A 25434-nucleotide genomic window follows, 5' to 3' on the forward strand; every position below is an offset into this window, starting at 1 on the left:
GGTCCATCTAGAGTCATGATAAATATAACCCTCATCCTATGAAAATATTTTCGATCCATTCCTCCTCACCCCCAGCATAGATAATCTCTCAGTTTCCTCCTGGTTAAGGAAACAGAGTGACTAATGAGGGACAAGACGGACAGTTCATAGATATAATGCACTCTCTAATCCAGAGCCACGAAGTCTTCCTATGTGTTTAATGGGTTAGGGATGGAGTCAAGAGTCTGCAGCGACAATCTCTAATTGAAAAAAAGGGAAATGCCCTCTTAAATGCTCTTTTTCTTCCCCTGGCTTGTTCCTGACAGTAAGTAATGGTACAACTGTTCTAAACTATTCCTCTTCAATTTTATTTTGTTTAATTCAGTCTGTCATTAGAAAGGCTTGCGAGCTTTAGGCTTGATGATTACTCTCGGTGGGAGGAAGTAATGCCACTGCAGACTTGTGTTCTAGACAAGCGCTCCTTTATACAATGACGGGGCCTGCCATCGTAAATGAAAGGCTCTTTAAAGAGCAGTGAGGGACTCTTTTAAGCAGACTGCTACCATGTGCTTGTAACCCTCCAGCATAACTTGCGAGGATGAGACAGCAGTGTGTTCTGCTGCAAAGAGGACTATTGTCCTCGTTAGCCTCAAGCAAATTGAGCCGTGTGTTTCGCTGCAAAGTAGCAGGATTTCCAAAGGGTTTTCAAGCAGTAGTTCCTAAAATTCTGAACAAAATGAAAGGATTAAAATAGGGGATGGAGAGTGTGGAATTTAGAACTCTACCAACCCCTCACCTAAGTCAACCCCTAAGCCCCAAAATAAAACTTTAAATTTTGTGCACTGCACATTACTTGAGGAAAAATATTGAACAAGGAGATTACAGTTAAATAATTGAATGCATATGAATAAATCCGAGTGTTTGCTCACAAACTCACAGGGTTTGGGTTTTAAAACTTGTGATAGCTGATTTCTGATATATCTGTCTACATGAGGAAAAGGAAGAAAGATGATCTACAATTATTAAACTTATCAGGATTTAAAAGATTTTATTGCAGTCCATTTTTAAGCCTAAGAATGTTCCGGATTTTAAAAGAGAGGGCTATAATGCAGTATGTTTTTAATTTTTTTATATGTGCCATTCAGGCCTGCTCGGTTTGTTAAAAGGCTGATTTATGTTCTAAATTCAATCTGTAGATGCAGTCGTAAAATAAAGATCTCTGTTTCTCTACACCTCATATACATAAAATGTATCACTTGAATCTGAGAAGAATCAAATAAACCAGATTAATATTTTGGGGGCAAAAACATGTTTACTAGTTTCACAAAGCCAACATGTACCTAAGGTAAAGGTCAAAGACTACTTCATTCCCTGCTGAGCAAATGCTCAGGAAGCACATTTGTCTACGTTTCCTGTCATAACAGGAAGAGTGTAACTTCTTCCTTTCCACGATGGCTTCAGTTTTACCTCCTAAACTCCAATATTTTCTCCCTCAGGGCCTTCCAAATCAATCCTCGCAAGACAGAAGGCAGGAGGCTGTCTCCGTGGTAGTTTCCAAACAGTTGCGTTTGTTGAAATGTTATTTAAATGTTAGTGATTTCTTAAGCTAAGCTGTTCCAACTTAAAATTAAAAGTCAAATTTCTAAACATTTAGAGTGGTTCTCTTATTCCTATTAGCGGTTCAACATATTTCAAAAGAAATGCAAATATATATTCCATATTACGGAATTTCATTTACTTCAATTTAATTATGTTATTTTTCTTTTTAAACCAAAGCTATTATTCTGGGGGTGGGGAACGGGAGTTGCCATACTGTCTCCAATAAGAGTATGTGAGGATGTAAACTTTAAAAATACTTTCATCATAATAATTTTTGAAGGAGCTTATTTTAAACGAATAAATTACAATGTTAGAGGAAGTCTAGACTGCAAAGGACGTAGCTTTTGAAAAAATTAGCAACATGTTCTTTAATCTACAGTTTGGAAGAAACCTCTTGGTTTATGTGGTCTATTTATAAAGTTAATATTTTTAGGGTTGGTTTCTCAGTAATACAATGTCACACAGTTTGTGCATTTGCAAAGCAAAAGGTGACTTGTAGCAGACAGAATGGGGTGTGCATGCATTTGCAGAGGTGGAAGGTGCCATTCAATGCCACTTTCTACACAAAATGATTGAGATACAATAAATACAAGCATCGGGATTTTTCTAAGTGATAGTTTTAAGTGGAAATTATATGACGAATTCAAATTAGAACTGAAACAACAAAACATCTTAAAGCCCTCAAGTACATGGAGGAAATCGTTATCCTTTTCCTTGTGAAACTTTTGGCCTTTCTTGGATTCCCTATCAAAGGAAAGCTAATGAATGAGTTTGATAGCATTTGAGAAAATACTTCTCTGGTAGTAAAGGAACAGATCTATTTGATACAAATATAAACTATCCCACATGTATGGGACGCATACCAAGTGTGTGGTGCGCTATCTCTATGATTCAACCATATAGTGGGGAGACAATTTGTGAATAGTTTTTAAACTGGTAGGAATAGAATAGAAACGAATGGCCTGATGTCATGGCTGTTAAACGTACATCTGAGCACTATAGCTACTTCTTTCTTTGATTTGGAAAGTCACAAAAGTACATTTTTTTCCCTTCTGGTTTCCTTTTTCAGTCTCTTCAATCACCAGTAATTCCAGCTCTCTGAACAAAACTTTTCCCCTTGGTGATTTTAAGATTAATGAAAGAATGATTTAACTTATGTGCATGGGGAACCTTTAAGTAGGCAACCACAGGGTGCCTCAATTTACCCTATAATTCAATCCTGAAATGTACTACTATGTGCTAACATATTACTATGATACACCCTAATTTCATTTATTAAAACCAAGTTTAGGGGAGGCAGTTAGCTGTTAAGAAATGACACTGAGGGAAAAAAAAGGCATGATAATCATCACTATGAGGTATTTGTGGATTTATTTTAGATTTAAATCAACGCTTTTGTGATTTTTTTTGAACTTTTTATTCACTTGATTTAAAACAAGGTTCCAGACATTCATTGACGAACTCTCTTATAGTAATATCAGGATATCAGTTATCAGGATAACTCTCTGATAGTATTTTAAATATAATTTCCTCTCTAATAGTATATACTTGCTTGGTATGCATACTAACAACTAATGATTCTGGAAGTTCTGTTTGTGCAAATGACAAAAGGAAAAGTTTATGACTGGATTACTCTGTTCTTTGACTCATGGTTCAGAATTCACCACAAAGTTACTTCCTGAAGCAATTTATTTGTCTTTCTAAATTATCTAGTTCCTTACATCTAGAGTAGGTTAGTAGGCTGTTACTCTCAAGTTTAGAACTGTAAATAGCCTTTTATTTACTGGTATTCTGGATATCACCTTGAAGGAACACTACAATAAAAATTCCCCTGAAATTTTTGCTTAAATTCTAAGAACGGCCTAAAATAGTGGAAAGCAGGAGAAAGTAAGGAGTAATATTCGTTTCTTTTAAAAACAGAGTCATTTGAGGAAATCAATAAATCTCTTTTACTCAGTTTACTTTTAAAAATATCAGATTTAGTTTAAAAACATCCATATGTAGGAACTGTTCAGAGGTTGTATCTGCACTGCACATATTTCTCGAGGATTTTTTTCTGAGCCCATTTAAGATAATTTATAAGTTGTATAAAGAAACTGACATAGGGGCATAAGAAAGGAGAAAAAGTTAGAAAATTTAACAGCTACGATCTCTGAATTCTTTTTAGTCATAAGGGGATTCTCTTGTTCTATTAACAGGAGAATGCTGCTAATTGTCTTTAATTTGTGCTCCAGTTATTACACTGATAATTACATGAAATTTTGTTTGCTGGCAAAAACTATTAGTGTGCCAGACCTGACGGAAGAGAACTTAAGACATTTAAAAATCCTTTTCCCTTAACTTACTATCTTAGGCCCTAACTGTGTTACTTGGCAAATATTTTTTCCCTTACAAGTATTCAAACATTTAAATGCCTTTTTATAACAATTCACACAAATGCATTTGGATTTACCTCTTTTATCCTTTCAAAGTGGGGAAGCTGAAAATTTAAAATACAAACATACACGTATAGACAGTTTAGGTTAAGCAAGCCTAATTTTTATATATCCTTCTTCTAGAAACAACCGATATCACAGATTTCTGTCTATTCCGTTTGTAAAAAAGAGTCATACAAGGGCAAAACTCATTTAAAAATCTGGCTTTTTCAGGAGCGTATTTCCTGGGACCATATGAAGGAGGGTAACATGATTGCTTAAGGTACTTAAGAGGTAAAAACAAAGAATGCAGACGGAGACACTAAAATGGTAGTGTTAGAATACGCTGGAAGCTGGAAGTGGTAAAAATGGTGATAAGTAGTTCAAAATAACTTGGTCAGTAATATACATTTGAAAGTAAGTCTCACAAGCATAGAACTTAGAAAACTACTTCCCATCCTTGTCACAAGCCCTGCTCTGCAAATGTTTGTGATTTTCCTTCTGGTCTGCAAGCCATCCTCTGCCATCAGTGCTCCTGCTCTGAAAGGATTCTCTCGCTTCTTGTGAGCTTCCAAAGGTGCCTTTGTGCTCCTGCTCTGCTCTGTTCCACTTTTCCTTCCAGCTCCCTGATAGCCTTTTAAAGGTAAAAGCCTCCTGAAATGAAGGTTCAGGTATGACTCTTTAGTGTGTGACACAGCGCAGGAGTTGTTTTGATGGAAGTCACATGAACTTATAAGAGCTAATGGTTCAAACAGCCTGGGTCTTAATAGGAACAGCTAATAGGTACATTTATTGGGCATTTATTATATGTTAGATGCTTTACATTTACTCCCTAATTTAATTATCCCAATGACCTGATGAGCTGGGTACTATATTTTAACCCTCACTCTACTGATGAGGGAACTGATTAGGCTCAGAGGGGTTAAGTCACCTGCTGGAGGGTCATACAGCTAGTAGTTGGCAGAACTGGGACCAGAGCTAGGTTCATGTGTGTCTAAAAACCATGTTCTTCACCATTATGTTATACTGGATGCAGTATGATGTAATTGGGAAAAGCAAAGACACAAAACCATGCTCTTAGCCATTATATTACACAGGATGCAGCATGACATAATTGAGAAAAGCATGTTTTGTTTTGTTTTGTTTTTTATCTGAAAGATGTGGGCTCCAAATCTTAGCCACCACCTAGCATTACTATCTGACATCAAAGCCTTGCATGATCGGGCCCTGCCTAGCATCTAATCTTTTCTCTCATCTCTCTAAAATCATACACATCAGACTCAAGTTCCACAAGCTTTCCCTTGGCCCCTGAGCAAGCTCCTTCCGTTCTTAAGGAGCTTTGCAAATATTGTTCCATCTGGAATGTTGTCACCTGCCTAACTCTGACTCATGTCTTAGTTCCCATCTTTTAGCATTTCCTCAGAGAGACCTTTCATCAAATCCCTAATCTAAATAAAACATCTCTTGTTATACTGTGATAGCACTTTGATAATTTCACTCATAGCACATTATTTACAACATTTTTATTATATATTTGCATATCTCATGTCTGCTTCATCCCACTAAGCCAGGGATCCACAAAATCTGGCCCACAGGCCCAATACAGCCCGTCCCATTTTTGTCAGTAAAGTTTTATTCAAACACAGACACATTCATTCATTTACACATTGTCCATGGCTGTTTTCGTGACTAGGGCAGAGGTAAGGAGTTGAGACAAAGACCATATGGCTCACAAGGTCAAACATATTTGCTATCTGGCCCTTTATAGGAAAAGTTTGCTGACTTCTGTGGCAGATGATAAACTGTGGGAGACTTGTCTGGTTTACCACTGAATACTTAATGTTAGGCATGTTGCAATCTAATACTATTTGTTGATTTAATAAAAAAATGAACTATTCAACTGTAAATGGGGTTAATAAAAATTAAATGAAATAATACATATGTAATTCTTGGTACATGTTGCTTTTATTAAGCTAACCGGAAATTTCTTTAAGATACATTAAAAATTCATGATTTTATTTATTTTTACATACTAGCTTAAGAAATCCATCCAGTTTATGTTAGAAATTGAGAAATAAGTAGTCTTCATAAATTCAGAAACTCTGGATAGGTTTTGAACAATAAAAAGAGCTGCTAATTTTTTTCCTTCTCTTAAACTATTTTATGTATACAAGTGGAATTTCTGAATTTTAGTTGTTCTCCCTATGTCCATTATGAAAGGTGGAGGAAGGGCAAAATTCAATAGAAACAGTTAGCTGTTCTGTTTTATAGCAGTGTTAGTTCTTAAGGCTATTCAGCTTATATATCAGCTTTGTAATATTTCATTTCACACTTTTAAGTCTCTATTTCTTATTCTGTAAAAACACACCCTGTTTTCTGTATAGTCAAATAAACACCTGCAAAGGCAGAGCAGACTTTTACGACTTTTTAAGAAAAGATGACAGTGAACCATTGTGTGAGGTTCTGTTAGGGAGTCTGCAGTGGGGTAAGCTTCAAAAACAGCAACGCAGTTAACATTTTCTTTCAACATGTGAACACATAGTTTAAAGGAAGCCCAGGCTAGGGGTGCCTCCACAATTGGGATGATCTGCTCCTGCAGATTTGCTAGTGTTGATTACAGAAGTGATGTACATCTTTTAGGCTCTCATGACCACTCTTGTAGTAGGTAAGTGGTACATATAACAAACATTTATAAGTAAGACAGATGTTGGAGATTGTCAATAGCCATCTAAAATAATCACTGAAATAAATATACATTAAAACATGGCAGTTTTCAATTTTACCAATTCGATTTAAGAGTATGAGTGAAGGGCTTGCTGTACCAAAGTGTGGAGAAGACTACATAGATCCTAAATTTCTATAAAATAAAATTAACGAATTCATCTTCAGGATTAAAAAAAAAATCTAAATTGAACTGAATTCAAGCAATTTTTTTCTCCTAAAATTATTATGACTTCTGACATGGATAAGAGTAACAGCAATTATAGACACAACCATATTTAAATTAAGAAAAGATTTTCAATTATTAGCTCAAAAGTATGTGCTAAAATTCTTGCATCCCTGTGTGTTTTATGTTCCTTCATAAAGCATAATGAAAACTCATGAATTCAACCTAAAAAATTTTCTTCTTTGTAAGCAAAAGGAAGATACAATAAATTTCATGAACCTAAAAATTACCTGGTATTATTAATGAAATGTAGGTGCTAATTCATGCAACTTCTGACTACACTCAAAATAGATTCTATTCCAAATAACAGCGTCTAAACAGTCAATGGTACATGGTATTCAATATTTCAATCTTAATTTCAATTTCAAGTTATAAGCCAACTAAGAAATACTGTGGTTTTATATTGACAGAATTACTACTTTTTGGCTTGACCCATAGCAATAAACAATGTGTAGGAAAATAATGAAGAAATCCATCATAAACCTTTATTTATCCTTTAGCTCAATTTTCAGGCAAAAATAGTTCAAGTCATACATACCTTAAATATAATAATTTAATTGGGTATAAACTTGAAAATCTAAAACGTTTCTTTATCTCTTCATGACATTCTGGCTTTGATGGCATAAAGAACAACTTCTATTCATTATAATTTACACAAGTAACAACTTAAGTGTCCATCAATGGATGAATGAATAAAGAAGTGGCTACACACACAGAAACATTATTCAGCCATAAAAAGAGGAAATCCTACAATTTGCAACAACATATATGAATCTTGAAGGCATTATGCTAAGTGAGATAAGTCAGAGAAAGAAAAGACTATATGATCTCATTTATACAAAGAATCTAAAAAACAAACAAACTCACCAAAAGAGATCAGATTTGTGATTATCAGAGGTGGAGGGTGGGAGGAGGGAGAAAGAGATGAAGGTGGTCAAAAGGTACAAAGTTCCAGTTACGAGATAAATAAGTACTAGGGATGTAATGTACGACATGGTGACTACAGTTAACACCACCGTATGATATACAGGAATGTTGCTAAGAGGGTAAATCCTAGAAGTCCTCATCACAGGGAGAAATTTGTTTCCTTTTTCTTTTTTCTTTTCTTTTTATTGTATCTATAGGAGATGATGGATGTTAGCTGAACCTATTGTGATGATCATTTCACAATATACGTAAATCAAACCAACACAATGCGTGCCTTAAAATTATACAGTGATGTATGTCAATTACTTCTCAATAAAACTGGAAAAAGAAAAAAAACCTTAAACCACAAATCAGTTCTAGTCTCACTTGCAATTCCAAGAAGACAGAAAGGGACAACCGGAGAGATAGAGTGTCTTTATATGGGGGAAATCAGTATGGTGGGCAATCAGTAAAACATTCTTCTCTCCCATGGTCAGGGAATGCCTGTGTTTCAGGTTCCATTACCCATTTGTAATGGTTGGGATCTGGTAGTAACATAATTTCTCCCATTATTTGTTATTTAATACTAGAATGCATACAAACCACCCAGCTATCCTTATATCATCTAACTAACTGCACTTTCCCCAAGTGTGAAGAAAAATCGTCAAATCACAGATATTCATGATATACAAGTCTTTGCTGAATAGAGCATTTGATTATATAAAATCTTTAGGATAGATTAATGGGTTTATACAGCTTTATCAATGGAGTTGCAGAAAAAAATTGTAACGTCTTCTGCCTCTTTGTTTATAAAAGTCATGGTTTAAGGAAAATGGTGTGAATTAACTAATAGTTTTTGCCTCTGTTTTAAGTTACTAATATTTTGTAAGGGTGTTTGTTGTTGTCAGCACAATGCTAAATATTTTAAATACATTTCAAAGTCTCTTTTACTGTGAATACAATGAAAGCCATTTTTATAAGCCTATATTCTAAACCTTTAAATGGATGACCACAAAAGGCCTCATTCCCATGCATATAAGAATATCTTTGTTTGATGATGCGTGTAGTGTAGCAATGTTATGCTTATTAACTCTTGATTATTAAGCTATTCGTATTACAGAAGTACAGTGCCCATTCAAAATTTATGTTGAAATAAAAAGTGAACAATCATGAATGTGTAAACTACTTGTCTAACAGACAAGGTGATTTTTTTCCCCCTTTACATGTGATAGAATATTAGCATTTAAACTGGCCACAATTTAATTCACTAAAACTTTTCTTAATGGATGTTTCTAAGTTCAAAATGTTTTCAGTATCTTTAAAATACTTGGGGAAAATGTATAAATAGTTCATGTAAATAATGATACAGGAAAAAGTTTACCCCACTCACCTGTCTGTTACGTTCATCCATAATCCTCGTAATCTGAATCTTTTTTCTCCCCATAGTCCCCGTTTTTCTTCTCTCTCTCGTCCCTGAAATTATGTATTTTTTCCTTCCTTTTCTTTCTCTTTCCTGTTTCCTCCAAACAAATCTCCTTCTTCAGCACTTGCACTGCTCAGTTCCCAAATTCCTGCATTCGTTCCTGCTGGACAAAAGACAAAAATTAAATACCACTTTAACAGAAAGGCAGTTTCATAAGAGCGATCATATTCTAATTTTTTAAAAAAGAGAACTATATGAAAGTAAGCCAATCAAATGAATGAAAATAAGTACTAAAAGCACATGGTATATCCCATGCAGGAGCACATCAAATAGGAACGGTTTGTTTTTATAATTAAAATAATCTCATAAGTAATTTAACAAGTCATTTAAATGACAAAAACTATACTTCAAAGCCCAACACTTGAAATGTATCTTTTGCAAGGAGTTCCTTAATATTTTTTAATGAAATTAGGTGACTATTTTCACCCTTCTATTATGAAGAATTACCTAAATCAGAGAGTTAATGAACCTTTATGTACCTGTGTATGCTAAGTAGGGCAGCTAATTCATTTCTGAAGGGAAAACAATCTCGTGTTTTGACAGCAGAGGTGATAACGTCCCCTCGTTATGCAAATAGGATGGACTATTATGAAAGTGCTATTTGATATATGTAAATGTCAACTAATTTAAATCTAAATCCTTTAATCTTATTTTTAAAAAGTCACTGCTATGAGAACACTGTAAAAATAATATGGGATATTTAATCTTACATAATAAGCAGCTATCAGCAGTGAGATCTGTTACTCTTGAAAGCCCTTAAGCTATATCTTGAATACAACAATCAAAAAAGATAATCATTCACAGAAAAGAAATGGTGCAAAAAATTAGAGTATTACTCCATTTATAATGATACTTTTTTTTATAACTACACTTTTCATAATAAGCCATCAGTTTTCTAAATTTAAATATTTTAAAAAGACATATCATATGTCTTTGGGGAGTAAGATACAAAATTATAGAAGCCTGATATTATATACTAGATACCTTTAGTTCATGAATTAAAATTAAAGAAATGATCATCAATAATATAAAACAAACCCAGAGAACCCAAGTATTAAAAGTATATATTTTACTTTGTTTTAAATTATATCTGAAAACATCTGAACGTAATGAAAATGAATTGCCGTGAAATGTGGAAGTTAACAAGAAAGCATTCCACGTTGGATTCTTCATTTATAAGCAACAGCTTCAATTATTCTATCCAGTTTTACGTCAAAGAATGCAACTACTTTACACATTGCTCAGAATTTCCCTGTTTTAGTTGGTGTCTGATGAGGGACCTGAGAAATTCCCACATGTATTATGTAATGCTAAGCCAATGTCCTGGCTACTTAATAGATTATTTGGCTCCAATTCAAAATTATTGGAACAGGAAAGCTGTTACACACTTGGTCTGATCATCAGCTGTCTTTTGATTTCTTTAATTCAATTTCTAAATTCTTTATCACCTTGAGTAAATTTCTTTAAATTAAAATTTTCTGTGATTATCTAACTGCAGAAGCTATTATGATATAATTAGTTCTGGTGGATTAAGCGCTGCTTAAATACTAAGACTATCCATTCTCCTTTGCCCAACGCTTTTCTATGAAACTGCAGCTCAGTTATGCCTTTGGGAATACTATATATGTTGAGTAACATCATGACCACACAGTGCTCATCAAAAATTATTACTCCAGCGGCAATTTTAAACATTGGAAGTAGTTCAAAAGTTCTGAAGAGTTATATAAATAACACACATTTGACAAATACACATGAAAAAATTAGCTATAAGACATTAAAATCACATTAAAATATGAAACATTCACGAAGCACAATTGCATTATATATTCACTGTTGCCACACACTGTCTATCTATTTATTTTTAGAAACCGTCTTAAATATCACTCAACTGGGCAACTTTCCTGTGTTTCCTATAGTCTTACCTTAGAAGCAAGCGGCACGTTAGAATGGCATTTCCCATGCATGTGCAAGACCCCAGAGAGACAGACAGGCTTCCTCTATCACAGAAAAGCCAACCCATGAATCCACAGCAAACGCATATGGGACAATTTCCTTTCTTTTCATTTGGCTGAGGTCGGTGGCACTATCGGCTTACAGGACTATGCCTGCCTAAGCTCTTATTCACTTTAAGGTGGAAGGTCAGGGTGAACAGATTAGAGTGTGGTGACAAGGCGGGGAAGACGAGAACTTCTACAGATCCTGGTTTCAAAATACAAATAACCAAACAAGCAGACAAACATCCCTCGAGAAAAGTCTCTTCAGAAAGGCAGAGAGAGAACTCCTCATGAGCCAAACTTAGAAGAGTTCCTACATATCACCACCCCGTATTTCACAACTTTGAAAGGAGAGACACTTTTTAAAAAGAGCACAGCAAGATTTTTTTTTTAAATTCTTAAAAAAGGATGGGAAATATTTTGCCTGAAAAAATTTGTATGCGTATATCAAATATATATGTAAAAGAGTTGGTGAAAATACCATTGGATGTATTTTCCTTTTTGAAATATGCAAGGTAATGTAAAGAGAAACAAGCTTAAATTTCAGTAAAATTAAAATATTTTCTTGTTTTCCATAAAAATGAATATTTCTTGAAGGGTTGCCTTCTGAACATTTTTAAAATGCAAAACTTGATATTATTATGTACATATGCAGAATACTACGCGGTGATGATGCGATTTTTTTCATGAAGTAAAATATGTCACGAAACGTGGCTTAGAACATTTGATTATGGATCACCACATTTCGAGGCTGTCAGTAAAAACTCAAAGACTTAAGAAGGTCAACACTAGCTCAGTAGTTGTTTTCTTAGCATAACTACTTCTCTAAGCTGGTTTTTATGCAAAAATTATATTGTAAGGTCAGTTTCAAGTATTAATTTGTAGGAGGCCTAGAGAAGCCGAAGAAGAGATTAAATAATTTTAGTAGTTTTTAGAATTGTTTTGTATGTATACAAAGAAAAGAACAGCAAACTCCATGTAGTAGAATTTCAAGTTATGCTGAGAACTTTCATTATGTACAATCAACCATAAGCTTAAAATAATTCCAGCAGCCTTGCCGCTACTTCTTTCCACATGAAAGAAGCATTCTTGGAAAATGACAGAGCTACATAGAAACAATCAGTAATTAAAAAAAGAAAAAGAAATGCTCTACCACAGTTACACTCTATAGAGCTACAGTCTTCTGCATTTTTTTTTCTCTTTTTGTCAACCTAAATATAAGAAAAATAAAATCAGGCTGCTTACTAAAAAGGGGAACTTCATTATGGCAGGCTTCTGTTCACTTTGAGTTTGGCATAAGCAGACAGATGAAGGCAAAGTGGTTTTGAGACCCAAGTTGAGAAGAATTTCTTGTGGACAGATGCTAAAGATCCTTCTACCCCAGCTCTCTCATTTACAAACAAGTTCCCTTGAGTGACACACACCTCCTCCCCCCTTCCCTGCCTCACTCTTTCTTGCTGTCTTCCTCCCTCTCTCTCTCTCTCTCTCCCTCCCACAAATCCCTCCCCGTAACACAGAAGAATCTTGACAGAATGGCAGGAAACACGCACAGACTGGTCAGGGAAGGATATGATGTCAGCAACCACGAACAATAAAAGGTGTAAAGGTGCTTCCTTCCCTAAACTGTTCCAGAAGTGTAAAATGGGAACCAAAACTCTTCACTTCCTTCTCTGAGCAGAAGTGTCTGAGTGTGCTGTACTGCACACCACACACAGAGAGGCCTTTGAGAGGTTCAGATAAGGGACAATGACAGAAATCCAGACGAGGGGACGCAATTTTTTATTTCTATTTTTAAAACACCTAAGAAAAATCCATCTCTGTTCTAGGTTAATATTTTGTATGATTTCTTTAAGAAATAAAAAGAAAAAAACAAACAAGTCCACCCTGATGAAGTAGGAGATATATCACAATTACCTTTATCACGCCTCACAAAAATCATCTGACACGGATAATGCAGCCATATAATCTTAATTTACCCTTTGAGGCAAATGAAGAATTCTATATAGGCAAAGAGCCAACTGGATACATTTTATTTTTGGTTAAAAAAAAAATTACAAAAACTGCCCCCCAAAATATCAGTGTTTGTTAGGAAGACACATTGGCTACTTCTTTGTACCCATAGTTTAAAAAAAGATAGAGTAGGTGGGGGGAATAGATGCCTATGTTTTTGAAGGTCTCAGAGTGCTTTTAAAAATTTCAGAGTAAGAACCAAAGAAACGAACATAAGCTTTCAGTATATAGTGAAACTATTTATTTCAATCTCATCACTATTAGGTTCCTTCTAACATGGAAATGGCAGTCTACCATAAGGTTTCTGTAGGAAGAAAACCACATATCAAGTGGATCTGAGTCATCTTCAGATTTCAATCATCTTCCCACAACACTTTGATTTAGAAATTAAACACAACCTTCAGTTATGTGTTTTGATCGTAGAGTGAGACTGCCATGCCACATTAAAAGATGTGGGAAGAAATTAATTCTCTTCTGCTAAACTTATCTTTGCAAAGCATGTATTTTGCTACGGTAAGCACAATGCAGTCACTTAAATAAAAACAGCCCATGAATAATGATAAAGCATTAAAATATGTGATGTCAATTTGCAAAGAAAGAATTCTGGTTTTCTTTTACTCATATTAGCAAATAACTTCTTCACTGACTCACATTTTCACTTACACTAGCATCTTCATATAATGCTTTATAAAAACTCAAGGCTGAAAACCAAGGACGCTGTATCACACAAGAAATTATACCGTTAAATAAATACAAACTGGATTCTTAGTAAGGGACAAAAATTATCTTAAGCCCAGTCGCTGCAAGCCCGGTATTACTAATTCAAATAATTAAATGATTTGATGTTATTTTAAGTGGAAAACTCTGCTCATTATGGTACAACTTGATACATTTAACTTTTTACCTTATGATATATTTGAAAGACATGTGAGACATGTAATTATATTTTGGTTAAAAGGAACAAGTAGAACTTTTACTTTTTTTTTCTGCTTAAGAGGTATTTTGAACTTCAAAAGATATAATTATTATTATTCTTATTGTTACTGAACTACGTGATGTCTTACAAATTGGGGAATATTTCCTTGGTCCTGAAAGTCATTCTTCCACTTCTAAGTTTATGATATTCTATATAGCATGTTATGTTACCCTAGCCATAAATGCAAGCTGAGCTCATTTTAGACACACAGCCGAAACTTACCCTCCTAAAGATAATAAAAAAACAACCATTATTTACCACTGGGTAAGTACCATCATGCCAAACACAAAGTTATTTTCTCAATTTATTCCAATTTAGTGTCAATATGATGGGATTTTGAGTCATCTTCAAGTCTTTGTAACATAGGATCACACACAAATAATAATGTCATCTGTCTGTTCCTCACACATGCCATGCTCTTTCCTACCACAGGGCCTTTCCATGTGCAATTCCCTCTGCCTGGAATGCTCCTGCTTCCCCTCTGTGCCTCCTTAACTTCTTCCTTTCCCTTCCATCTCAGCTCTAATTTCACCCCCCCAGGAAGCAGTCCATCTTTTCATGACTGCAGTTAAGTCCCCCATGAGGACTCATAGCACCATGTCTTCCTTTGTAGCACTTGTCATAATTGAAATTGCCTGTCTTCTTCGACATCTGTGAGCCAACTCTGTTTTGTCTCACTTTCGAATTCCCACTTTTGTATTCCCAGTATCTACCCCACTGCCAGGCCTATATAGTAGGAGCTAATAATTTAGTTGATAAACAATTTAAAAATTTTCATTTCTTGGTGTGTTTTTTCTTCAGTTGTTATTTTTTTTTTAAGATTTTATTTATTAATTTGACAGAGAGAAACAGCCAGTGAGAGAGGGAACACAAGCAGGGGGGAGTGGGAGAGGAAGAAGCAGGCTTCCAGTGGAGGAGCCTGATGTGGGGCTCGATCCCAGAATGCTGGGATCACGCCCTGAGCCAAAGGCAGATGCTTAATGACTGTGTCACCCAGGCGCCCCTCTTCAGTTGTTATTTTTGATGACTACTCCTGAGAACATTTTCATATATATAGAAGCAGGCCGATAACCTCACTTAATCTTTTGTCATATTTATATAGCATCTCATATATGGAAGAAGAAGAATTTATACTAAAGAGTGGAAGCAGAAAGAATTTTGGAGTTAGGAAGCTCAGGTCTGAACTTCAGCTTGTTGTTCCCTACAACAAATTGGGAACAAACTTTTTTTTTAAGCTTTTATTTATTTATTTAACAGAGAGAGAGAGAGCGTGTGTGCACATGCACAGGCAGGGGCAGCAGGAGAGGGAGAAGCAGGCCCCCCGCTGAGCAGGGAGCCTGATGTGGGACTCAATCCCAGGACCCTGGGACCATGACCCGAGCCAAAGGCAGATGCTTAACCGCCTGAGCCACCCAGGCGCTCCCAAACTTTTTTTTTTTTTTTTAAAGATTTATTTATTTTGGAGAGGGAGAGAGAGTGAACACTAGTGGGGCGGGGAGGGGGGAGGGAGGGACAGAAGGAGAGGAAGAGAATCTCACGCAGACTCCCTGCTGAGCGTGGAGCCCAACGTGGGGCTTGATCCCACGACCCTGAGATCATGACATGAGCTGAAGTTGAGAGCAGGATGCTTAACCAAGTGAGCCACCCAGATGCCCCGGGAACAAACTTCCTGATGTGCAGGATGGCTATGGTCATTAAAGGTGGTATCATATGTAAAGTGGGTCCATAGCAGTACTGGAAACATGGCCTACTACTTATAAGACTGCTTCAGTTCTGAGGCATAAAATGAAGACCGTTTTATACCATGAGGTTACCAAGTGAATCATAGTCCTTACACATACCATGAAGACTTCACTTTGCAAAGCTAATGATGAGCAAGTTCTAACAGGTAATGCTTCATTTATTCCTTAACAATAATCATTATATGAAGAAAAAATTCACAGTCTTATAAAAATTAAGAAGTTTCTCTTAAGTATCAGTCATGGAAGAGCTTCAGGCTGCAAAAGTAGAAATAACTAGGGAAATATATCAATTTTCCCAATGACCACGGCTGCTGAAAACTCTACATTAATGCTTCCAGTCCTACTTTAATATCTTTCCCCAAGGACAAAAGGAGATGAAATGTATGTCAGAAATATAATAAGGCTAAAAAGGAACTCGTTTTGAAAACCTCTGCAATTAATTTAATAAGTGGGCCTAACCTGCCATTATCACTGGCATAAATCATTTTATTTACAGAGTTCTAGAATTTAGGAGACACATACCTTTAAACAACTGTGTTACATTATAAACAATTTACTAAACACGGGGGAAGCGCAGCTTCCCTGTCATGGTTTTCCATGGCATATTTTGTCTTGAACATTTTTTCACAATGCAGCTTAAACAGCATTCTCCATTCCCCATGCCAAAATAAAGTCCAAATGGTCTAAATATGTCAAGAGCCTCGTGCTATTGAACCACACCACAGTTTTTTGTCTTTCCACATCATATTAAGTAATTAATTTGTGGTTCTACCATGCCTTTGTTTTCCTAATTTTTCACAACAGTACAGCCACCACGTTTTCTTTCAAAGGCTCCTTTAGTGATGTGGCAGAGCTTACCACAAAGGTAACTCCTGCACTGTCTCATCTCAAAGCAAGAGCTACTATTTTGCATCACAGACTGTGCTCTGTTCCCCAGCTGTAACCTCTCAGTAAGAACATGCAGCTGGATTTTTTTGTTGCTGTTATTGAACAAAGCAAGTAAAGCACTATACAACACCAGTATCAGTGAAACAAAATTGTCAGCCCTCAAATCAAGCTCGGCTTGAAAGGGGAGAGGCTGCTATTATACATTATCATCGTATTATAATAAAATCTGAATTCCCAGGCATCTCATAATCCTGTCAGAAAAAAATTTTATGTTCGTTGTTTTCTTAATCTTTACTGTGTCATATTTCAGTATTAAAATGGAAATATTCTACAAATTTCTTTCTCAAAAACCTGTATGTACTGGACACAGTTTTTAGCCTTCCTGAGACATTGGTGTGTGTATGGTGGTGGGTGTGTGCAGAGAGAACATTTTCCTGCAAAACTGCAGCAAATGGAAAAATCACATTTTAGTCTTTCATAATGTAATGATAAAACAGTAAGAGTACATTTTAAGACACCTGAGCAGTCATGAGTATTATCACCAGTAAGTAATCACAGTATTACTAAGATTGTGATATGAATGGTTAAAAGGACATTCTAAGAAAAGGCTTTGTTTTATTTTACACTCAAATACTACGTTAAACGATTGAAAATTATGTCCTTAAAATAATTTGCCTCTGTTGTTACTTATTTTCCCTCTTTAATATTTAAAGATGAGCTTTAAATGGAAAGAAATACTACTGTCCTCCTGCCAGTTTTTGTTATACATTAAGAAGAATAAGCTTGATAAATGACCCACTATTTCCACTGAATGTCATTTATTTTTGTCTCTAGTTGAACTTCAGAAATTTAGAAAGTTTACACAAAAGCCTTCTATCTGATGTACATAATATTCAAAATGCTGTAATAATGTCTCTCAAAATGTAGATATTTGATACTACTGTTACGTGTGGCTCAACATGGAAACCAGTGATTCATCAATTTTTCTATTCTCTTCATCTCTTTTACAGCATCCTAATCAACCTAATTAAGGCTTTGTTCATCTGAAACCTCTGATGACAATTTGTTTAACTCTATCCCACTGTGGTCTTCTTATAAGGAGAATTAAATCTGATCTTCTGACAGCAATCATTAAATGATCCCAACTGGCCCCAATTAAGCCACATGGCTCACGGGCTTCCATACAGTCAAGTGCCAAGTTCTCTGTTTCATTTGCACATCATTCTTTACCTTGGTTATTTCCTTAAAGCCAATTAAGTATGTGTCTTATCAAGTGGAACTAAATTTCCTTGTGTACACTAGCTTAAGACACAGTGTATCAATTGACTTTGCAGTCACACTGAAGTATCACACAGGGTTCCTAAAGCCATGCTCTCTAGCCATAGTACTATTAATGAAAAACAAAAAACAAAAAACAAAAAAACCGACAAGCCCCTTTAGATTTACTTACTCATGCTGAAATTGACACATGTATCTTCTCAAAATAATATACATATTCAAACACTCTGGCTAACATATATCAATAACAACTTTCCATTTGGCTTATTTACCGTGATCTTTTAATCGAGTAGTATCTGCATTTAGTAGGGTTTAATATACTTTAAGAAAAAATTAAATTATCTCTTTAAGACCTTCTAAAAGAGCAGTACCAAAGTAAGACTTCTGATGTTAACCTTTCTTACCCCTAATTTCTGCTCTAATTTTTTCACATACGCTCAATTGTAAGTTCTGTAATGATGTTCGCAGGTCTTCCTATGAATGCAGGTAGCCTCAGGATTTAGAGCTCATTGATTGTGTGCTACTCCAGGGAAATGGCTGATTAAAAACAGCCTCATGAGGAGGAGTAGCTCCTATTCACATCTGGCTCATCTTATCTAAACTCTAATACCTGTATGGAAATTTGACTCCTAGCTTTGGCTTTGGAGAACCGCACTTTGCAGAGTCCTTTACCTTAGATGTCAGGGCAGAAACACAGTTAAATTAATCTCAATATGACTGGTGTTTGACATAGTTTTTGAAGGCCTTAATCAATTATCCTGACTACTTTTCTGAGAATATAAACAAATGCGCTGTATTTTTACATCTATTCTAATTATAGCCATCACTGATCATCTGTTGGTATCTGATGCAGGCTATCTGTCACAGTTCTCAGAGCAGATGGATTAGAACATATCTGTTCATCCTAATCATATATTAAAAACTGACATTAGGATAGAAAACTGAAATGGATGTTATGCATCTTACTGGACATTAACCTTGATGGAACATGCAATTCTTTTTATTCCTTGACCAACAGATGTAACTACAAGAAAAAAGAAAATAGAATCTTTAACATACGGACATTTGGAAACACCTAGAAAAAATGGTATGTGCCTTTTCTTTCAGACAGCTAAATAGATAATCGTCTACTCAATAAATAACCGTTCTTCTCTTCAAAAGAGAAAAATTCAAAATATTTATTGCAAAATGCTGATGATTTAGAAAATACTAACAACCTAACAACTGATTGATTTTTTAAAAATGTATGATAAATATACTAAAATTTTAGCAAAGCAAAACAGATGCTGGGGTGTTGTATTATGAAATATTTCTCACTGTATTATAGTAATCTCCAATAAGGTTTGATGTTAATTTTAGAGCATGCTTCTGCTAAAAAGGGCAAACCCTGCAACAGATTTAGTACAAAGAAGCTGAAAATATCCTGTGGAAAAAAAAATCTGTAGTGAAATCAGCCAGCCCAAATCCTGCCATTACTCAGCACTGCAGTGACGTGCGGCTGTTTGTAGTGGTTTGAGGAGCCAGCAGGGGTGGAAACTCGACGTACTCGACTTCAACATGATTGCAATTGAACCTCATCAAAGTAAGAGCTCATAATTTGTCACAGAAAACAGCCAATTAACATATGTTAGAAAAAGGCTTCATAAAGATAATATATGATTAAAGACCCAGTGCAGCTGTTGAAAATCAAAACTATGCATTTAAAAAAGAAATCTCAGCCTGAGCTTCCGTATGGTTAAACTGATAATGGCTACTATGATTTTTTTTTAAGTAGAAAAATATAATTACAGTGCTTCTCATAAGTTTGGGGTTATGGCAAGGGAGAACTGGGTACTGTGGTATTATTTACTATGCCTTACTTAGTTCTATAAATAGTTGAAGCCCTTGCCAAAACTCTGTAGTTACTTTGTTATAGAGCTATTTTAAAACACAGACCTTCATTGTGAGCTAAATGGCCTTCAGGATGCACTTTGTAGTTAGAGCATTCCTCTCAAAACTATATCCTCCCTTTATCTGTGCAAAACTCCAGGACAAGGGGACTCTACACGACAGCCCTGCTCGCTGTAAAACACGCTAGGGCTGTGTAACACACGGTTTTAATACTTCAGAACTTTTGTCAGGGCCGTTGGTCAGGAATGCTGACGGTTAAAGGTGAGAAATGAGACACTGGTGCTTGTATGCAGTACAGATCTCCTAACGCGATGTATTGCAGACTACCTGCTACAGCTTTGGAGCAAATGAACTACATGCAACTGTATGTACGTGGTGTATTCTCATCACAGATTTAAACTAAGCTTTAGCTTGGACCACGTGGGCAAATCAAATCCTGGCGAAACTGATGTCATCGGAGACTGTGAGCCAAGTCCATAATGCTTAATAGTACAGATAACAATGAGAAAGTCTGATCTTTAGTTACAGAGACATAAATGTGTGAAGCATGATGCTAGGTACTAGGGACACCGCTGTGAACAAAACAAACAAGGTCTTGGTGTTCACGAAACCTACATTTTAAAGGGGGAGAGAGGCAATAAACAAGCACACTAATACGATGATTTTAGATGGAGAAATGCTAGAAAGAAAATCCCACGGTAGAACAGGCAAGAAGGTGCCTGAGCAGGAAAGGGCAGAGGTGGACAGCGCTGTCAGGGAAGATGACATCTGAGGACAGATCTAAAACACCGTTGGAGCCAGGCAGTATTTGGAGGATGACGACTCCAGTCTGATTACACCACGAATTCTCTGCCTGTCACTGTTGCTACAAACAGCTAATCCATAGTTTCCCAAATCTCAATTTCCTCATCTACAGAATGGGAATAACATTTACATTCTTTGATAAGGTTGTGAGGCTCAAATAAAAAACAGCACTATATTCATTTGGATTAAAAATTCAAATGGATGCAATTCAATTTCATAAATTAATTGTGTGAACTTGTTTTCTTCACTTCAGTACTGTATAATTTCATAAAAACTATAAATACTCTGAAGTACTGATAATAGAGTGTAATGCCAAAGTTTTCTAAACTGACAGGAACTGAATCCGAACGTGTGTCCTCCCTTGAAATGCAGATATTTCATTAAATCAGTGTCCACTGATTGAAATAGTTCTTGGGCATAAAAGTTCATTTTGCAGTGTTAAATATGCATAGTGCCACGAACAATCCGACAAATACAATGTAAGACTTCTACAAATGTGAAATATAGAATTATATATTTTAAATTTTACCTTCTTTCTTTTAAAAAATAAATAATCTTACAACATTACTAATGTACTTGAGTCACGAGGGTAGGTTGATTTATTTCCTCTCTCACAGGACCCAACTCCCAAGCAATCAGCACAGTTTTGATTAAGATCTCAGCGATATTTGAAAATCCCAGTGTCTCACTGTATGGGAAATGTTCACGTATCTTTGGACATACCCATCTAATGAGAGTAAGCTATGTAGCCTCAAGCCAAACAGATTAATTTCCAACTTGGAATGAATAGACAAATTGAATCATCTAGTATTTTTTAAATTAAAGCATTTTTAAGAGGAAAAATACAAAATTTAAGGATTATGAATTTTAATAAATAAGAAATGAGAGCAAAAGGCGATAGACACACTTTAATTTTAGAAGTTGTTAAATAGAAATGTCTAATGAAAAACCAGTATTTTAAGTAAGGAAAGGGGGCCAAAATTTCCTATGGAACAAAACTTTACTTGAGAAATAATGGGTATACACTTTCAGTTCTCCCTTCCCTGCCATTTTTGGGGGGCGTAGCATGAATTTGATCCTTTACTGCACTAATTTCTCTCTATTTCCTATTTGGTGAACATAATTTATAAATTTTAAAACAGGGTAAGTTGTATAATTTATTATGAAGCCTAAATTAACACTGATCTATTTTCATTTATAATTGATCTAATGCCCCGAAAAAGAATTATAAATTTGAAAAGGTTTTTAAAAAATCAAAATGGTCTTCTTTCCTTTCCTAAATGAATCATGATATAGATATTTATTTTAATAAAGAACAGCATATTGTCAATGTTAACCAATATTTCACACTGCGTACTCATCTCCCTTCCTCCCTATCTCGTAAAATGACCTTTGGAGAACACTCACCTCCCCCTCCAAAACCCAGCCATAATTGCATGCAAAGCAGGCATGTAAATCTGAGTTTCTTCTCTCTCTTTGTAGCCTTCCCTTCTCCATTTTTTCATTTCATCACCTTCCTTTATCGCTTTTTCCACATGTTTAAAACTGAGGGGATATGGAAAGTGAAACTGTCAAAGAGCTAGGAATAGAGGTGTTCTCAGACGAACAGAATGTTTCCTCCGTACACCCGGGCAGGGCAAGTGTGCTGCAGAGGGCCGGCCATGGGCCTGGGGTAAGCTAAGTCGGTTCCTATGCTGAAGGCCTGGCAGGAGGCTCCTTATCTCAGTATGTCTACACATTCTGTCCCAGGCTATTTTCAAGGATAGCCCAAGTCATCCTTGGCAGATACTAATACATGGAAAGTATTACAGTACTTCCCCTGTAAAAAAGACCATGCTACCACAAATTAGAAATTTACTGAAATGAAGTTTTTAAATCCTGATTCTCTAAAAGCTAGGATCTAAAAGAAAGCACCTATCAGTGAAAGAAAGCCCACAACTCTCCTCAGAAACCCCAGCGTGGATTCCAAAGATCAGTGGTCCTTAAGGAGGTAACAAGCTATTCCTCAAAACAAAACAACAACAACAACAACAACAAGTCAGGAAATTTTTTAAAAATTAAAAAACAAATTTCTTTGCTACAGGACTTTTCATATTCTTCAGTATGCTAGATGCCAGAATCTGGAGTATTTCCAAATGTATCCAGAATATTTTCTGGGAAATGCTAGCTTCTTCCCTTTGATTACCGAATACACTGCACTGCTGAAATGCCCTAAACCAACCAACACTCTGCTCAGTGCCTGGCTCAAGGAAAACATAACAGTATTGTTGAGTAATTGATAAAACAATGGAAAACTATTCTTTTAGCTTTACAAAGAAGTACAAATATGATATCTAGTGCAGAAAATTGCTGTTCTTTTAACGTAAAAATACTAATGAAATATTTAGCAATTAGTGCAATATATTTCCAAAGCACCAAGAAGTGGTAGACTATAGTGAAAAGAAAGCTGTATTTGTAATCAGACGCTTGGTTGGGTTCTGCTACCCACGAGTTGCTTGTCTTTGGGGCAGTCAACTACTTTGAGTCCCATTTTCCTCAGATATATAAAGGGAGAGAGGTTCAATTTCTAAAGACCCCCTTCAAGTTCCTAAATGGTAGAAATTTGGCAAAAGTGTAGGGCAAAATGACGTCAAAATGCTTCTCCAAAGGATATAGTTCTAGAGAAAAAATAAACTGACAAAAATGTTTAGTTGTCTGGGTAAATAGAATTGTTTTTTCCATACTTTTTGCTTTGAAAAGTTGGTTCACCTCAGCCTCAAGCAATATAAACAGTTAAGACTAAGGTTACATTATGCAGTTTGAACCACTAATCATATTTAGAAATTTAATAAATAGCTATGAATTATAAAATACTTCCTATAGCACCAAAAGCTTTACAAATACTAACTTCAATCCTTACAGCAGCTTATGAGGAAGGCTATTTAAAAATAATTTCCAGGAAAAAAAAGCTGGAACACAGAGAGGTCAAGTTACTTGCCCAGGGTCACACAGCTACTGTTAGGGTACATATAATTACAGAGTATATAAATCTGGTCCCAGACTCAGTACTTGAACCACACACTCTGCTACTTCTCCATGCGGCAAGGTACTATTCACAAGAGTGCTTTGAAGTTAAAAGTCTATGCAGAAAATGGGATGTTCAGAGGTTTTCAGTGGAATCTAAGAAGTACTTTTAAAGTCAGTGTTCTTTAGGGGTGCCTGGCTGGTTCAGTCGGTTAGGCTTCTGCCTTTGGCTCAGGTCATGATCCTAGGGTCCTGAGATCAAGCCCCGCATTGGGTTCCCTGCTCATTGGGAAGCCTTCTTCTCTCTCTCCTCCCTGTTCTTGCTCTCTCTCTCAAATAAATAAATAAATAAATAAATAAATAAATAAATAAATAAAATCTTTATTTAAAAAATCAGTGTTCTTCAATTCATCTAACATTTTCTAATTCTTGGTGGCAAAAAAAGAATTTACTTCATTGTGCCAAGTAGGGGAACAGAATGATACTCGATCAGATATTTGTTACTAGCATATCAGGCTCATCAGCAACAGTGGGTTCCCCCGCTCCCGTTTTCTACAAATGAATGTGGTTGCTCACAAGGAAACCAGGTGAATGTCTATGAATAAGCATATATTCATCATGAGGCCTGGGAAAAACATAAAAACAGGTGTCTTCCTGAGGATGGGCCAGGAGAGTCAACTACATTCATGATTAAGATGAATATTAGAAAGAGTATTACAGATATCTTGTCTCCAGGCTTGAGGCAGTCATCTTGTTCTCCTTTACAGTACCATGGGTAGGTGTCAAACCCAGATCCAATTCATTCTGGTATTACCCTGGTCATTAACCCACCCCCACTCCCCTTGCTGTTTGTCCTCTTGTTCCTTCTCTTTATGCTTCTCCTTCATCTCCTCAAATTATGGTCTACCACAATATTCTTTTCTATGCAGTGCAGTTTCCACTTCAGAATTTTATACATTTACCTACTTCTTTAGCATTCTTTGTGTTTGAGACCTCTGGCTATAACTATGCAATTCACACTCTTTAAATACATTATTTTAGAAGTAATTTTATGTATATCAGCTTTATAAGACACACACCTAATAAAACATACTATTAATTGTATAAAAACAGTTGACATAATTGGCAATATATTCATAATTGTTGAAGAAAAATCACACATTTTGGTGTATTACAGAAGTTCACATCAGTTTTTCCACAATGTATCACATAGCTTGCTCTGTCAGAGCCTACATAGTGTGAGGAAGTAACAGTTTGTATATTTTCAGCATGTATCAGACTGTTCTCGTACTTTCATAGGGAGAGCATTGTGATACGAATATAGATACATATACATTCATTTATGTATTTACATATGTTATTGTACAGCTGATGAGCACATTGGGTCAGAGACATTCAAAAACTCCATGATTGACAATGACCCATTATAGTCAAGCCTGAATTCAATTTAAGATGCTGGGCCGTTGACTGGGCAAAGTGAAAGCTCAACATGGCTGTTTCGATAGCCCATGCGCTTGAAGA

General features: G+C 35.7%; 1 protein-coding gene across 50 annotated transcripts in view; it reads right to left on the reverse strand.

Annotated features, from left to right (window-relative positions):
• MEF2C (myocyte enhancer factor 2C) overlaps window positions 1–25434 on the reverse strand; it is a 169565-nt gene that overhangs the window by 86364 nt on the left and 57767 nt on the right. For 20 of the 50 annotated variants that reach the window (XM_048221175.2, XM_048221181.2, XM_048221154.2 and 17 more), the window contains one exon: window positions 9236–9428. In XM_048221175.2, the coding sequence (XP_048077132.1) occupies window positions 9236–9289 (54 nt within the window). In that variant the 5' untranslated portion in view covers window positions 9290–9428. Of the gene's footprint in view, window positions 1–9235; window positions 9432–11250; window positions 12815–25434 lie in introns of those variants that run through there. The other 30 variants (XM_044384036.3, XM_044384035.3, XM_044384041.3 and 27 more) reach the window with 13 other exon arrangements.

The sequence above is a fragment of the Ursus arctos genome, unplaced genomic scaffold (assembly GCF_023065955.2).
Source record: "Ursus arctos isolate Adak ecotype North America unplaced genomic scaffold, UrsArc2.0 scaffold_5, whole genome shotgun sequence".
Taxonomy (NCBI): Eukaryota; Metazoa; Chordata; class Mammalia; order Carnivora; family Ursidae; genus Ursus; species Ursus arctos.